Genomic DNA, 17,117 nt, shown 5'->3' with positions numbered 1-17,117 from the left:
CTCGTTTGCCCTTCCAGATTTCATTTTCTTGGCGTGTTTTCATAACCTGCAATTAGTCCTCTGGTGTAAAACCAGTAGCAGGAATGGTTAACATGTGACTCCTTCCCTTTCAAAACATTCCTGACAGACTTCTGTCATTCAATCATCAGAATAATGCACCATTAACGCACCCCTGAGGAAACACATTTTGCTTCATACTTGTTTCTTGAGTGAAGTTTGAACACATTTTAATTAATCGTGTCGTTTCTGACCAACATCTGCACTAAATAGTTGATTAAAAGTGAGACCAGCTTTAAAGTGCAACGAAGCACAGCACCCCTTGTTAAATCAGAAATTTACTGTGATTAAGCGTATTTTGGGGAGAGCAAAGTTTAATTACTACCACCCTTGTTGAATCAGGAGATCACTTTACTAGAACCTGTCTAGCAACAGGAAGTAGATTAAAAAATGTCAAGAAGCAACACGTTCAGATTTAAGGAATATCAAGATAAGGATCGATGCAAAGCTACTCAAAGAAAACTACTCAAAGAGCGTATCTATGACTCTTCCAGTGGGTCATAAATAAACCCAGAGCAACACTGAAAGCATTGCAGACTTTAGTTGCCTTGGCTAAGGTCAAAGTTCACGTCTCAACGATAAGAAAGAGACTGAGCAAACTGTGGACCGATGAGACGAGCTGCCTCGTCATGTTGCCTCCATGGCACGCCGCATTGATGCAGTAATTAATGCAAAACCCATAAGCTGATCAATAGGCGCATAGAATTAAGCACACATTGTTTAATAATGGTTTGTAATATTCTACAAAGGCAGCATTTAGGGTTTTCAGTACCTGTGCCATAACCAGAATTTAAAAAAATTAAGGCTTCAAATATTTTACTCTATATTTAATCAGTGTAAAATAAAAGCTTCACTTTCTAAAATCAGTGACAACAAATATTGAACTTTATTCTAACTTTTGGAGCTGTGCTTGTATGTAGAGATGTGATTTTGGGATGGTTGTAAAGACCTTTTCCACAGCAAATGTATTTGACTTCTCACAGCAGGACAACACTTTTACAATTAACTTAATGATGGTTGAGTTCACTTTAGCTTCATGACAATGAACTGCAGTGCACAACAGCATGACCTCCCCATGGAACAATGTAGATATCATTAATACACTTGTTCATTTCCAGCTGTGACATTTCACAATGCCCTATGGGAGAAAAAATACTACCCATTTTAAAAATATGTAGTAGAATAAAATAACATGCTAGTGTTCTTAGTCTTTTTTTTCTTTTTCAGTGTTACAAGCCAGTGATTGACATTGTTTTTTGAAATATTTCCTTTGTTTCACACGCCATCTTTAAGCGACTCTAATGTTGCTGCAGCCACGTTTTGCACACTACGCCTTTGCAGATTTGTCAGTATGCGTTTAGTCACAATTTAAAAATGTTCCCCATATGACTGCAGCCTCCTGACCGATCAGCCCACATCATCGACAAACTTTCTCATCACTTTGGAATCGTACCGTCATGGCTCCGGCACCATGCCCAGCTACTGGTTTAGGTGAAAATATCTTAGACTTGAGATCAAGATTTGTAAAATAACATTTTAAGAAAATTTATGTTGCAATCCATATTTTTCTTTTCTGTACTACTTTTTATCATAGTTTCCAGAGTAAAATTTTCTGTAAATATTAACTTTGCCTTTTTTTTTTTCTACTGACGACTCATTGAGGTGGTTAGACTTTAGTTAAACATGTTGAAAAGTCAATACTTCCCAGGCTCTTCCAAATAAAAATGACATTTTTCTCTAAACATATCCAGTTTTTTAAAGATAAAACCAGGGGATTTATGTCATCAACATAAAACATAAAGCCACTCTGCTGTACATGGATTACTGAGAACCAACCAGGAAGTGGCCAGGGAGACCATAAGAGACGTCTAAAACATGGTTTTGTCCCTGAGTGCATTTACAAACTAATCAGTTTTGTGGTTTTGAAGTAATGGCTTCTTCCTTGCTGAGTGGACTTTTAGACAATATCAGAACATTCCTGGTTTTACTATCTAACTTTTGTTTTTATGGGATATAGGACATATACACACCGTCACAAGGTTAAGAAGCTGCAGGCCTGTTGCCCTGATGTCTGTGGTCATGGGTGACTGGGGTTCAATCATCTGAAGGACATTACAGATCCCCCACTAGACCCCTTGCAGTTTGGCTACAAATAATGCAGTCAGCTCAGAACTACATCCTGCACCACCTCGACCACCCAGGGACTTGCACCTGCTTTCTGTTTCTGGACTTTAAGACCATCAACCCAGGCATCCTCCACCAGCGGTGAGCCTCCCGAGTGATCACCAGCTTCCTGACTAACCCGGTAGCAGCGGGTGAGAATCTTCTTCTCCTTGGTCTGAACCAGGACGGTGATCTTTCTGTTACCAGAAAGGAGGTGGATTAGAACCAAATGGAGCAAAATCCACTCAGGATTGTAGAGATGTGAACTTTTCTTGTGTTCTTTGGGACCTTTCTCGTGTTCTCAAGCATAGACACTATTTGGATCAGAGACCTCAGGAAGTGCAACCTGCCACTGAAGGTTCTACACTGGCTGCATTCAATCTGCCCTGTGTTCCTTCATCACTGTGTGGTTTGGCTAATCCGCAAAACAGGACAGGTGAAAACTGCAATGAATGATTAGGTCCCCAGAGAAGATCACCAGGACTGACTTTCCATCCATTCAGGACTTGCAGTTAACATCTCTGCAGACCCCACACATGTTGGACACAAGCCGTTTAGTCTTTTACCTTCAGGTTGTCGCTATTTGTACAAACCAGCCATCACAGAGACAGTTTCTTACCCAAGGCTGTGTCTTAGCAGCCAGAAAGCACAGATTGCTACCGTTCATATTCCACGGTATATTCACATAGTTACCTGAAAGAAACAGATTTTTAGTTTCTATTTTCCCTTTTTCATATATGTTTATATTTTAAATGTCTTAAATCTGGTGAATAAATCTAATTTTGATTCTAAGCAGAAATACAAAGACCAGAACAAATTTTCGGCTCAGCAGTTACTATGACCTCCTTGGTTTTTCCTATCGTTTTGGAACGAATCAGCTTAATTTATTCTTGATCTACCGCTTTCTCACAACCATTATTTCGAAGCGCATCTGTCTAGCAGGAAACGGTTAATGTAATCACACAGTTCTCACACAGGGAGAGGGAAAACACCACATTTACCCGGGGGGCCTCGCACAGAGAACCCGATGCTGGGAAGAAGGACTCACCATTTCATAGTGGGAGTGTGAGTGAGGGGAATAAGACTTTACGGGAAGAAATATCTCCCCAGTGAGAGGATTGGTGAAACACGCTACATGACTATGTGTGTGTACGTGTGTGTGTGGCGGACAGAGCAGGAGGTGTGTGTGGTGGTGGTGCTGCTGCTTCAGAGATTTTACAAACATGCCTGAGTGAAAAGCATTGCTGCTGGAATTCCTGACATTCCTTCCTGTGAATTTCCAGGCAGTGTGAGGCTCACTGCTCCGTCTGACATCACTTGGGGGGGGGTGTTCCACTGCTCTTTCGCATTCTTCCACTTGCTTTCTCACAATCCCACCCATATTTGGAAGTGAGAGGAAGGGAATCCCAGATGATGACTCAAAACGCTTCTGCTGCAGTGGGAAACACTCCACATCTGCTTTTCTTATTCCCTCTGCGTGATTGTGACAGAGCATCCGTCTGGACATATACATATAAAAGGAGATCTTAGTGTGTCCTAAATTACAAATGTGGCTTTAAAAATCAGCATTAAGAAGAATAGCCGCAGAATGCATCTGTGCAGAGTAAGTGACATCTAAGTGACGTAGCACTTCTATTTTTATCCCACAATCTCTCGGCAGCAACGTCAGATAAGAAATGCCAGTTTTTGTCCAAAAACGCTAGGCCCAAATGAAGAGGAGCATAAAATACACCCGCCGTAAAGCCCTCGCAGAGGGCACGAGCGCTCCAGGCTTAGTTGACGTGCAAGCTGCAACCAGTCACCCTGCATGAGGCCACAGTGAATGACAGGACCCTTGGATGTTCAGTCTGCTCAGCCGAGTGTGAATAGTCACAGGAAACTCTCCAGAGAGGTTTAGAGAAATCACCATATTTAAAAAAAAAAAACAACAACAACCCAGCAAACTTAAAACAAAAAGGAGTAGAAAAATAAGAGAAAGGGAAGGAGGACGGAGTGGTCTCGGACTGTGTTGAAATTCTCTTTATTGGAAGCAAGAATGATACGGATTGCGGAACAAGGTTTGGAGGAGGATCAAGAGGTCCACAGCATGGGGGGTCCAAAGCCACAGGCCTAAATTTAGACCCACTTTGTTCTCGCGTGCTGATGACAGAGCTCCTGGCTCTTGGGGGCTGTCTGTGGTCCACTGCTCCAAAAAAGGCTGCTGTTGTTCTGTCTGACCATCAAAAACACAGAAGCCCCCCCAGCACCCCACCCCAGTCCAAAAAAAGATATAAAAGAGAGCTTTCATGCCATGTTCTGTTTAAGCTGGTCATACTCTTGTGTACGGGGCTCTGGGGTCCCATAAAATGAGTAATTTACAGACAATATCTCACCCCACGCTCTTTTTGCCACAGACTACAGCGACATAAATCTAAGTGATTTGTAGGTGGAGCTGAGGCAGCGTTCAAAGGCTGCAGAACATGTGTTGCTCAAATTCGGGCAAGTAGGCTTGGAAGGAAAGGCTGTTCTAACACGGACAGGGAAAAAAAAAAGAGACAAAGTGGTGAAGACATGAAAAGGAGAAATGACGAGAAAATAAGACGGCCAGAGAAACAAACTGTAAGTAGTCACGCGCAGATACAGATGTGGAGTGGTGAGCAACAGTGCTTCACAAAAGAGTTAATATCCCTTGAACTTTTTCACATTATCCTTTCATACATAAATTGTCAGCATATCTCCGGAAATCTGGCTGCTACGGACAGTGAACCACGGCCGTAAGAAGTCGACTCAGTCATAGGTAATAAATGGGAAACATGGCAAATGTGGAAGAATGTGCTCTGGTTGGATAAGACCAACCTTTTTGGCGAAAGCAAAATGTTATGTGTAGCAGAACAAATATTTTTCCCATCACCCTAAACACATTAAGAAGCAATGTGGTGGTAGCATCATGTTGGTGTGAGGATTTTCCTTTCAAAGGGACAATGAAGCTGGTCAGAGCTGAAGAAAAGATGAAGTTTCATCAGTTTTCATTAGATGAAAAAGAAATAATCATCAAGTATGATTAGAACTACAGCGACATGATTGGTTGTGAATGAAAAGAAATAAATATATTGAAAGAAAGTCAGATGGGATGAGTTAGACTTTTAAAAATGTTACCATAAAGTCAAATCTAATTAAAGCTATTACAAGGGAAAATAAATCTGCGCCTCTGTGTATTGCAAAAGATAACGTTAACACCAGTCTAGAAATAAGATTTTACCTAGGTGCACAAAAAAAAGTATTTTCTGAAAAAAAAAGTTTTTTCTATTGCTTCATATTTTACTGCATACCAAAACTAAATTACATTTTAGTCTAAACACTGAAATGACTAAAGCTAATAAAAATGTGTGCTCAAAATGAGCACCGGATGATTAAATGGATGACTGGGATCTGGAATAGTCAAAGTCCAGACATGAAAACATGTGACAATCAGTCCGACGGCTCTTCAACCATTTCTTCCAAGAAAAATGGGTAATAATAAATAAATGTAAAATGCTAGAGAAACACAGACTTTTAACTCAAATCGAAAGTGAGCCTGAAACTTTTCTGATTTTTGTTTTTGCAAACTAATTTGAAAGTCAAACCGTAATTTTCTTTTCATTTTCATAAAATCCTTTAAGATTTTCTGTCATAATGTTGACACAATGTGAAAACGTTCAAAGGGCACATTTTTCCAAAGCGCTATATTTCACCTAAAACACTCATCCCTCTGTGCTGCACCTATTCTTAAAGAGAAAATACATTGAAATATATAAAAGGTGGTCATGAAAGAAAGGTTCAACAAATTGATAGCACGGTTATGCAAAAGGTTTGAGAGTCCAAGCTTCCTACATAACCCCATTCCAGGCATGCACATAAGCAGTACAGGAGGAAAAAAATAACAAAAAAACAAATGAGTCACTGAAAACCAACTGGGACGCACAGTGTCACATCCTGAGAAAGAGAGAGAAAAAGAACGATGCCCTCCTCTCATTAAAGCACAGATGGATCCCTCAATCTGTTAAATGCCAGTGTGCCAAAGGACAAATGACCACCAAATCTGAAAGACCGCCGAGCAGAAACCTTAAGCTCTAATTGATAAAAAGTGATTAGTTCAAAGAATATATATATATTTAAAAAAGATATAAATAGCTATACAGAGAGAAAGCTCTAACAGTTTGGCACAATTGAATTTTAATAAAGGCTCTTGGGTGACCTCTAGTGGTGTTACAAGGAACACCCGATGGTGTGACGTTAAGCTGGCTCATACCACTGCTTAAAAGCAGAGGTAAATAGGTCAAATTAAAAGTGTGAAATTGCGACTTTTGCTCTCGGTTTTGAGGAGACACCAAAGCCAAAGCATTTTATGAATTTAATAGTATTTTTTTCAAATAAAAGAAGAAAAAAGTCGACTTAACCGAGCCGCTATCAACGCCGTGTTGACTTGTATGTGACCGACGCAGGAAGTGGTCACACCGAAAGGCGCCTTTTCTGAGCTCATGTTGTCAGGCAAAAAAAGAAAAAAAAAAAGAACTAGCTACCCCGGGATGGAAAAAGGCAAAGTTATGCTAAATGTAAAGAAACAACATGGCTGCTAAAAAGAAGCGCACTCCAAACACACAGAATGACAGCTGGGTTGTTATCGCCGCAGGTAGGCTACTAGCAAAGGAAAATAACACAACTAATAGTGCTAACTTGCCATTAAACAAAACCTACTAGTAGTTATTAAAGCTTAATAGCCGTGTCTACTGCATAGCTTAGCTGACTTTAAGTGGTGGTGCTATTCTTAGTCTTTAAGCTGGATGAAATACATGTAAGCTTATTTAAAGAGGAAAATATCCTCTAATTGCTGGCTAATGCTACGTTATGAACGTACTGTTGTCAATTCTATCTATCTATCTATCTATCTATCTATCTATCTATCTATCTATCTATCTATCTATCTATCTATCTATCTATCTATCTATCTATCTATCTATCTATCTAACTAACTAACTAACTAACTAACTAACTAGTGATTGCATCCTCTTGTTGGTTCTTTACCTGTTGTGACAGTGTTTTTATTGACAGTGTTTTTATTTTCTGTCCACAGACTCAGTAACTGAAACACAGAAGCACGACTGTGATCCAGATTTCGTGAAGCTCAGGAATCCCTCTACAGGTTTTAAACTCTCCATTGTTAATCGGATCTCTTGGTCTGCACTAATGGTTAATTTATTTCTGGTTTCTAAACTTCAAAATGATGGTTTAGTCCCTATAGGCATGAAAAACAAATATATGCATGCCATCTAAATTAAATGAGATTCTTATTATTTTTTCAATTAATATAGTCCTTTTAAGGTGTGCATATAACCTTAAAGTAAATTCATAATTATTGAATTTGTTTCTTCCTCCATGTTCAGTCATAACATCAAAACAAAGAGCAGCTTGTAATCAACCAACATTATGCACTTTGGTGCACTTTGAGTTTGAGTTAAATAAAAATCTGATTAATGCAGTAATGGCGATAATCCTTGAGTTCCTCAATTTCTGCTGGATTAAAACTGCATCCTTTGTCAAATAACCTTCAGCACGTTTTGTTCCTCTGTCATGTTGTATAGTCTTAAAAATAAACCAAACTGGGTTAAAATTGGTATCATCAGATTAAACCTGTAAGAAAACTGGTAAGGAAAATTGGCCAGTAAAAAACCGATTGGTGAATTTTAACCTGGTTTTCTCGTATCTTGGATTTGTGGTGAGTCATTTCTATGTTTGGATTATTATACAGTAGAAAGACCCAATTAAGACTTGTTTTTAGTTCACTGGAAGAGATGTCCAGATTTTTATTTAAAAGTTCCTCGTATTTGTTAAACTATAAAATGCTGTGGGCTGTAGCATGGTTTTGTGGGAGAAGGGAAACGGGCCCAGAGCACCACAGATCCCCCATGATGGTTAACAGAGGGCATTGGGTGTTTTCTGACATCCTTTGTCTCACACGACACCCACCTGGAATTTTTTGTTGCCGGAAAGCTAAATGTCTCTCTCATTTGACCACAGTTCGTAGTTCCAGCTAAAGTCCTAGTGATGTTTTGGAAACACCCCATGTTTATGATTGTGATGGTAGGACAGAAAACGCTTTTTCTGCCATGTCCCCCAAACCTCTTCCCAGAATAATATTTATTTTCAGTTTTTTTTTTTTTGAAGACAGCACAAAAATATTTGTTTGATCAGTGATTACAAGTGTTGATGAACATGCAGATTTAAAAAAATGCATACAACATAAACTCTACGACAAAAAAAAAAGAAAAAAAACCTTCCCGAGTTCCTGCATATTTCCCAGAACGTTTGAGGGCGACCCTTTCTATGTTTGTTTACTGCTGTTGCAGAAGTGAAATTAACACTGTTCTTCATTTCCCCCTGTTCTTGTAGAAGAGGCGTCTCTGTATTTGCTTGGTGCCGGTGATGTGCAGCTGTACGAGGTCAAGGCGTTTGAAGAAGACTTCCACTCCTGGTTCGTTGGACAGACCGTACAGAGAGGTGTGTCCCATTTCTTGTCAGCGTCAGAGTTTGACCGACTTGTCTTTCATCAGAGTTCGACTGAAAAAGAGTGAAACAGCGAAACGACAGAAAAGCTTAACTGCACTTAAAACACTTAAAGCATCCATTTAGAAAGAGGCCGTTCTCACAAGCACATATAAAAACCTCGAAGTGTTTTATAAGTTTAAAACCGCTGAGAGACGCATTCCTCCCTCTGCACATTTCTTTTGTCTTTCGTCTTTTGTCACACATTTCATACCAGCAAGCAAATCTTGATATCAGACCAAGAAAATTTCCGAACGTAGTTTCAAATTTTGATTTTATTTTTTAACAAGCCAAAACTTTTCTGAACTATGTCATCCCATATGAAAATGTTATTGCCTTCCCTTTTAAATCATTACTTTTATTAACCACATTCAGGGTTATGATCGTAGCATGAAGAACTCACCTAAACATAACTTGTTTGACAACATTACACGGGCAAAAAGATCTCAAAAAGCAAGAAACAATTCCCTATCAGTGTTTCCCATTGTTGAATTTAACGTCTTAAAGTTTCAATGTGTTTCCTCTGTTCTTCTAAAAAGTTAAATAAGATGTCTTGCTGTCGTTTAGCCTGTTTTTTTTTCTGTTCTGGTGTTGTAAATTCATGTCTCATGCCAATAATTTTTCATGTTTTGTCTCTGCTTATAATCAGATGGAAAACTTCTCTTCGTAACACAGATGGACCCTCTCTATCTGATATTGCCCTATATGATTAAATCTGGCCAAGAGGTAAAGAACCACAATTTGCACACCTGCGTAAACCTATAAAATACATGTTGAGCGCGAAAGATTTGAATATCGTGAAACGCTACATTTTTTTTTCCTGTCACTAATTTCAGAGTGAAACTCTTTCGTTCTGTAGATCCGTCGCGTGAGGAGTGAAATATTTCCAGCCGTGGTTGTTTGTAATCTTGATGATTGTGCCTTGCAGATAATGAAAACTTTAAAAGCAGTTTCTCAGAAAATTTGAACATTGTGAAAAAGTAAAAAATTAAAAACCCAATTAGCTGCTCAGCTCAAAACATCTGCAGATGCTTCCGAGTTTCTAAACGAGCTTCTCAGTCTGGGTCAGAAGGCTGTGCCTTAAGTCGCACAAATGATAATAGTTTAAGAATCTTGTGGTTCACGCAGTACCGAATCCAAGCATATTCAAAGAAAGTTAAGTGGAAGGAAAAAGTGTGGGAGAAAAATATAGCACAGTGTTTTCAGTGTTCTAAATTGTTGAGATGTACCTGTACATTAACATACTCAGGTGTTGAGGCGTGTTCAGGCATTTTTTCAGGATGTTTTTAATTTTAAATATTAATCCTTGGAAAAATCCTGAAACCTTTGCTCAAACATTCCCCCCTCAGTCTGATGTTCTGTATTTTGTCCACTACTTTGCTATAATTTCACGCATATGAAATGTATGTTACCTCATAAGGTGTTGAATTATTTTGCATGTAGAACCAACAGAAGCAGACGTTTGTCTGACCCTTTGGCCGTACGTGAAATTTCCCCCACTGAGCTACGGTAAGGGATATTTCTGTTTTCTGCCACTCAGGGGAAATTCCAGCCTGTGGATCAAGTTGTTAAGGATGATGAGTTTCCAGCGAGCTCCAGGCTGCTCAGATGCACACGCTCCCTGACCAGCCTGCACCACATTGCAGAGGAAAAAGGTGACGTTTCTTTGAAGGCAATCAGCGACAATCTTAAGTTACAGCCTTTATTTTAGCTGCTCATTCAGCTGATGCAAAGCGGCTGTTGTAGTAAAAGCCTCTAAATTATGAAACAAACTGCTCCTGCAGCCACTAACACTGCTTGTTTTTTGTTGTATTTTTTTCATTTTTCCTGAGACACTTCTTTCCCCTGGCTTTTTAGCCAGCCTTTTTGTTAATTGATTGTTTTTGTGTCGTTTAAAAAAATCCCTCACAAATGGACTTGACTTGTGTGCCGTTTACAGAGGTCGGAAGCCTGAAGTTTCATCGCTACAGTCGAGAACGAACCATGAACTGGTTACAAAAGAAGGTAAAGACGGCGCAGGATGTTAAAGCAGCAAGAGAAAACAAAAGCAAGTGGAAAAGTGTGAAGATGTTCAATACTTGTGCCGTAGGTGGAGAGAACCATCGCTGCCCTGAAGAAGAAAAATATCTGTGTGGGAGAAGGAGTGAAATCCACAACTTATGTCAGAGTCAAGTCTGAGTCAGACGACCGGGAGGGTAAACCTGCATCGCTGTATTTCCCTTTTTAGCCGCACTTTGCAAACGTATTCAGGCCCTTCGACATTTCGTGCGTGTTGTCACGTTGCGGCCACAAAACTCCAAGTAGTTTACTGGGATTTTATGGGATAAAGGAAGCGGTGCGTAAATGTGAAGTGGATGTAAAATGGACATGGTTTTCAAAATATTTTACAAAATCTCCCACCTTTTGCTGCAGATCCAGCAGACATAGGATATGTCTACTGGTTTTGCACGTCTTAACATTTCGTCAAATTTCAAGTGTTTCTGCTGATTCTCAACGGATTGGGGTTTACTTTATTGTTCTTCAAGGAAATAGAAACTTTAACTAGTTTAAATGGTACTAATTTAGTATAAGTAGTTAAGCTAGTTTAATAGAACTAGTCAGATAGTTCTGTTAGACTAATAGATCTTTATGTTTATCTATTACATAAAATTCATATGACAGATTGAAGTTTGTGATCGTAGCGTGACACACATGTAGAAAAAATACAAGGGATATGAACAGTTTTGCAAGGCACCCTTAGTACAATGCTAATTTTGATAAACTGATAAAAAAAGAAAACATTCATAAACCTAAATGTACTTTAGCTGCAGGTGCTGATATCAACCAGTAGATGGCAGTAGTGCCATATTATTTTATGGTGGCTTCATCACAGCCGCCTTCAACTTTAAAAAAAAATCTTTACATCACTAACTATTTAAATAAATGATCAGGATTTCATGGCTCATCTCTTTTCTTTTCGATACAGAAGACTACCTTCGCTACGCTCACGGTCTGATATCCGAGTACATCAGTGAAGAACTGAGCAAAGCTCTCCTTAAACACTTGGGGCAAGTTAAATTGAATGAAAAAAAATTATTTGCATTTGTTTTTGTGACTTTGTTGACAAAACTCATCTCTTTCTAAATGCCACAGGTTACAAGAGCTTAAAAGTCCGAAGGAAACAGAGCCTCCGTCTAAGGTATGTTGGTTTCATGGAAGAAGCTTGAAGTATTTCTCAGCTCTTCTGTCTTGCATGATACTAAAACCACTGTGCGCTTTCTTTGAGTCTTCAACCCTTCTCTGTTTTTGCGTTCTTTAATGAACCGATCGCCCTCGGTCGCTGTTTGTGTGGTTTAATCCTGCGGTTTTGCGGGCTTCAACTTGAGGTCGGTGGAGCTGGCAGTGGTGCAGTCTGTGTTTTTGTGCTTCTTGTTATGAAAAGCATCTCTCACTTCCTCGTTTGGCAGAAGCGGAAACTTTCCGACAAGCCGGTGGAGGCTGGAGAAGACTACACAAAATTCAACAGTGCAGACTTTGCACGGAAAGTGAGTGCACGCGTATTAAGAAACATCCTCAGCAGATTCAGACCTCATTTATTTCATTTTAAATCAAACAGTCAGCTGTTTAATATCTTTCCAGAACCTCCAGTCGTTGTGTATATTCGCTTATTTACTGCTGTCTTTAAGCTTTGTGTGTAGCGCAGTGGGGCTGCTATCATGATCCTCTGCTGTTCCCAAGCTAAATAATTGCATTATGCTGTTACTTTATTTTTGTTTTGTCGTTTTTTTTTTTTTATTCCAGCCACCCAAGAAGATGACAGCTGCTCAGAAAACTTTGGCTAAAGTGGACAAGAGTGGCATGAAGCCAATGTCTTCTTTCTTCAGCCCAAAGACCAAAGCTGAAAAGAAGTGAATGTGTTGTGCTGTTTGGATTCGCCTGACTCATGTTTTGTAATAAAGGAAAGAAAAACCTACCTGAAAGGCTGTTTGTCTTTTTAATTTTTGAAGGAAAAGGGATTAAGAAGAAGGGGATTTATTTGTTTTCCCAAGTAATAAATAATACACCATAATAAACTTCTTAGTGCTTGTAGGCTGATAGTTTAGCTTTTAAATAGCTACAGCAGAGATCCTCTGATTTATACAGAGGATCTGCGTATAAATTATGATGTGTTTATGAAATATATTTACCTGCTTACACGTTGATTCTGTTTTTGCTTTTATGTCACCTAATTGTTTCTGACTGTCAAACTGATTTAAGATGACGTGAGTAAAAACAAAATTGATGTTTTCAATTGACTCGATGTATTGACCAAATCAATGGTTACGTGGAATAGTGAAAGTGGTAGCAACAAAGCTGGCCCAGAACATCACACTGCCATCTGCCGCTCTGACGTTCTTTTCTGCAGCAGTCGTATTTGTTTTACTCCACTTGCAGCAGAAAAGGATGCACGGCTTTCAAAATGTTTCACTTTTTTTTTTTTTTACTCTTTTAACTTTACAAAATGTTATTTCAGAGCCCTTGAAGACGTTGTTTTGGGAAAACCGAGACAGGCCTCTTTGTTCTTTTCCGAGGTTTTGACCTTGAAAGTTTCCCATGAATGAAATTTTTAACCAGTTGAAGATTTAACCTCGGGGAAGACGAGTGAGATGTGTGTAACCTTTCCCAGGCTGGTGTCAGTGAGTTTGTTTCTTGTTTGTACTTGAATTTCTTTAGTTTGGGACATGAGTTGTTGCTTTTTAGATCTTTTATTCTACTTCATTGCATCAGTCAGGTTATATTTAGTTGATTTCTTGATTCTACAGGTCTCCATATTATTCAGCCCTGGGTAATGAAAGCAAACAGCTGTCCAGAAAAGTGTAGTCAATCATGGGTAAATCTTTTTTTTATTTTTTATTTTGAAGAGGTTCAGATGATTTTGGAGAAATCCTCATTTAAAAAAAATGTGTCTGATAAATGCAGATAGGCTCATATGAAGCATATAAAACATTTAAAAACAAAGGGGTGGGGGGAGGTTTTTCATAGCTTTGTACACCTTAATAAATTGACGACTCTTAAAAAATTGGTTTATAAAATGAAAGCTGAGCCCTAAGTATTTACCGTGTTAGAATTATGTAATAAATCTGGTGGGCATAAAAACACAAACCCCCCCAAAAAATCTGAAAAGTCAATAAATCTGTACAGCGTTAAAGCTTTCCATCTGTATTTATTCACCCTTCTTGTACAAGGCCTATTTACCCTTAGCATGGATTATTGTGCTGTATTTGAGCCGGTATGAAGCTTTTCACGCCGCCGGGAGGCCTTGACCTCGCCCTCGCCATGTCCACCTGTTAAACGAAACATTAATTCATGTAGCCGTCTCTGACTTTGAGCTTGAAAGGAAGCATTGTTGCTTTTCAAAAATGGTCTTTGATACCTCGCAGAAGCACACACTCGCGGGTCTAGACTGTAAACTGCAATCAGCCAAAATTCAACATTTACCAACCCTATTGAAGGTTTCTCTTGCTCAGTTCAGCTCGAAAGGCATTTAGAAAGAAATGCGAGGAACCAGGCGGTCAAATTGATCTCGAAGATGACTGAAGAAACGGAGAACTTTTAGAAAGGATCTATGTTTGGCCAATGGAGAGTCTTCCGAGTTATTTTCTTGCTGTGCAGTACAGCTAGAAGGTTAAATGATTGTAGTGCGTTCATATAAAACACATCAAATTTGCAGCTTTAATTACAGGTTCCTGTCATCCACGGGTTCATGACTCAAAGATTCAGTGGTGCTTTTGGTATAAATAATTACTTATTAGCACAAAAATATTTCTGGACCAAATTTTGTCCCTTTAGAAATTGGTTGACCAGTCCTGATTCCATGCCTTCTGTTTGCCCAGTTAACCAGTCACTCCAGGAAGCTGCGATGTTTTGATTCAGTCGTCCGAAAATTTTGAGCATACTTGCAATATTTACCAATCATGTCAGCCTCTAGGGGAGTCATCACATCATCTTCTCTGTTAGCCCTTCAACAGCATTTTTACCAGCATCGCTCTGAAAAGTAGTTTGTATAATGAGCTCAGCAGATGTACAATTTGACCAGTTGCTTGCTAATTGCTGCTGGCTAGTCTGAAGGAGCTGAGTGGGGTAGTTTTGGGGAAGGGCTGCTCTGTGAGTTGGAAGCTCTGAAGATTCAAAACTGCAGCTCCGAGGAGGAGATGCGCCTTGATGGAGACACTAGATCAGTGGTTCTTAACCTGGGTTCGATCGATCATCGACTGTATAATTACAGTAATAATATCAATAAGTTATCATTATTATCAATAATGATAACTTATTGATAATAAGTTATCGTTGATAACTTATTATCAGTTATCAATAATAATAAGTTATCATTGATAACTTATTATCAATAAGTTCCACAACACATCTACATCTCAAGGTTGCCAAAGTCAAACTATCATAACTGAACTACTTTCCTCTCCCTCCATATTTTTTTCTTAATTACCTTTTTCCTGACCTGTTAATCTAGTGATAGTGTCGCAAAGCACTGCATCCCTTTGTCTTTTATCAGGCATACATTTAGCATTTTGTGCGTCATATGTATATACATAAAAACTATTTTTTATATTCAACAATTTAATTTCACACAATTATCGCTGTAAAAGCCATTTGTTTGTTAAATACGTAATGAAACATATTGTTGTAGCTAAATGACGTATAGTCACAGAAAGAGGTTATTAGTCCAAGTTTGTCGTTTATTGAACGTTAAAAAACTAAAAAGCGGCTGTGATGCACCAAGACAAAAGTAAAAAAAAAGTAAAACAACCCGAACAGGTGATCAACTCTAAACCACTCGCACATTTTTACTCTCCGTCTCTCTGTGTCATTTAAGCACACCCGTTTCCATGGCAACCTCCTGCGCTCCACAAGCCGACCAGAGATTATGTTAAAAACATAACATTCAGTCCGTTACGATATTGGGTTTGCAGGCTTGATATTTATTTTTGCGATCATTAATAAGCCTCCCTGAACACAGCGGTGGTTGAGTAGTTAATTTTAAACTCCTGCTCTGTTATTTTGGTAATTTGGCGCAACACCTTGTTGAAACAATAATTACTGAGATTATTATTTTTGATTATTAATTTGAGCGCGTTTTGTTGATTTCTTTTTTGTTGTTGTTCTTTAATAAAGTTACTAACGTTTTAAGCGAGTCAGAGGAGAACGTGTTGGTCTCAGCCTTCTGGCGGCGTTCAGTTTGTCACCTATTGCCGAGATCGACTCAAAACCTTCCGCGATCGACGTGTTGCACCGCTGCTCTAGCAAAGCACGAACAGTTCAGAAACAATATGAAACAGAAAAAAAAATATTTATTAACTGATTAAGTCGTGCTTTAGATTGTTCTTGAAAAACTAATCAGTCACGGTTAATTAGTGGGTGCACAGTGAACCCATTGATATTTTTTTTTTTACAGCAGACAGTCGCTCCTCTCTCTTGCAGGTACTGCATACCCCCGCTAAATCTTTTAGGGGTACGCAGCAGTGGCGGAGCCAGAGGGGGGGCCAGTGCCCCCCCTGTCATCTGATTGGCCCCCCCAGTGGCCCCCCCAGATGATTGACATGTAACAGCACCAGGTTATTCCTGTACATTATTTGGAATCATTCTAAGTCAACCTAATATCTAAAGAAGAAAAACAATAATAAATATATCAAAAGAAAATGTATAAAACTTTATATAAGTCCATGTGATGACATAATAAATAGATTTAGATCAGGCGCGATACCAGCCTCCTTTGTACTCATAAAAACAAGCTGAAATTCTTGTCCTGGGTGTTTCAGTTGTGCTGCGCTGTGGTGCAACTCAAAGGCTAAAGCACTTCATACCTGGCGGTTGTAAAACACCAATAAGTTATTTATTGATCCTCCACAAAAAAAAGAAAAAACCGAAGAGGGGCCGACGATGTTCGTAGTTTGGAGGAGAGGTGGCGATAGAGTTTTTTCGTTGTCCGTCAAAGAAAAAAATAATTTTATTTCCAATCAATTTGTAGTCATCAAACGAAACATTTATTATTTCTCTGTTAGAACGTTTTTGAAATCAGGTAACAATTCACGAAATGACGTGATTAGCAGACGACAGAACTCTGATCGTTTCCTGATCCCGCACTGACTTCCCTCAGCGGGAGAAAACTCCGCAGAAGCGGATCAGCTGAGCTAGAAGCTCCAAAGTCTCTGGTCCGTTAAAGCGTCCAGATCAGAGATGATTCTCTGACTGATATTGTTCTTAGTATGATTAATAATGAGCTCCACGATGTTCTTTGTGCGTAAAGTTGAAACTGTCTGCGCACCAAGTGGTCAGCTGACCACAGTCTGGACAGAAACCAGCGGACT

The 17,117-nt window shown here is 39.1% G+C and overlaps 1 protein-coding gene across 3 annotated transcripts; it reads left to right on the top strand.

The window, feature by feature from the left end:
* Positions 1-6,528: 6,528 nt before the first annotated feature.
* On the top strand, positions 6,529-12,730 carry rnaseh2b (ribonuclease H2, subunit B). Of its 3 annotated transcripts, none has more exons than XM_008434190.3 (11): positions 6,599-6,868; positions 7,310-7,378; positions 8,626-8,733; positions 9,428-9,504; positions 10,319-10,433; positions 10,718-10,782; positions 10,868-10,973; positions 11,744-11,825; positions 11,911-11,956; positions 12,228-12,302; positions 12,559-12,730. In XM_008434190.3, exons 1-11 carry the CDS (start codon positions 6,805-6,807, stop codon positions 12,667-12,669), a joined length of 918 nt encoding a protein of 305 aa, XP_008432412.1. In that variant the 5' UTR covers positions 6,599-6,804; the 3' UTR covers positions 12,670-12,730. The 3 variants fall into 3 exon arrangements, with proteins under 3 accessions (XP_008432417.1, XP_008432412.1, XP_008432405.1); XM_008434183.3 differs by having other exon boundaries at positions 6,628-6,868; positions 12,225-12,302; XM_008434195.3 differs by lacking the exon at positions 12,228-12,302 and having other exon boundaries at positions 6,529-6,868.
* The last annotated feature ends 4,387 nt before the right edge of the window (positions 12,731-17,117 follow it).

The sequence above is a fragment of the Poecilia reticulata genome, chromosome 2 (genome assembly GCF_904066995.2).
Source record: "Poecilia reticulata chromosome 2, P_reticulata-male-v2, whole genome shotgun sequence".
NCBI classification, from domain to species: domain Eukaryota; kingdom Metazoa; phylum Chordata; class Actinopteri; order Cyprinodontiformes; family Poeciliidae; genus Poecilia; species Poecilia reticulata.
Note: the sequence above shows the minus strand (reverse complement) of the source record. Positions and strands in the feature narration are given on the sequence as shown.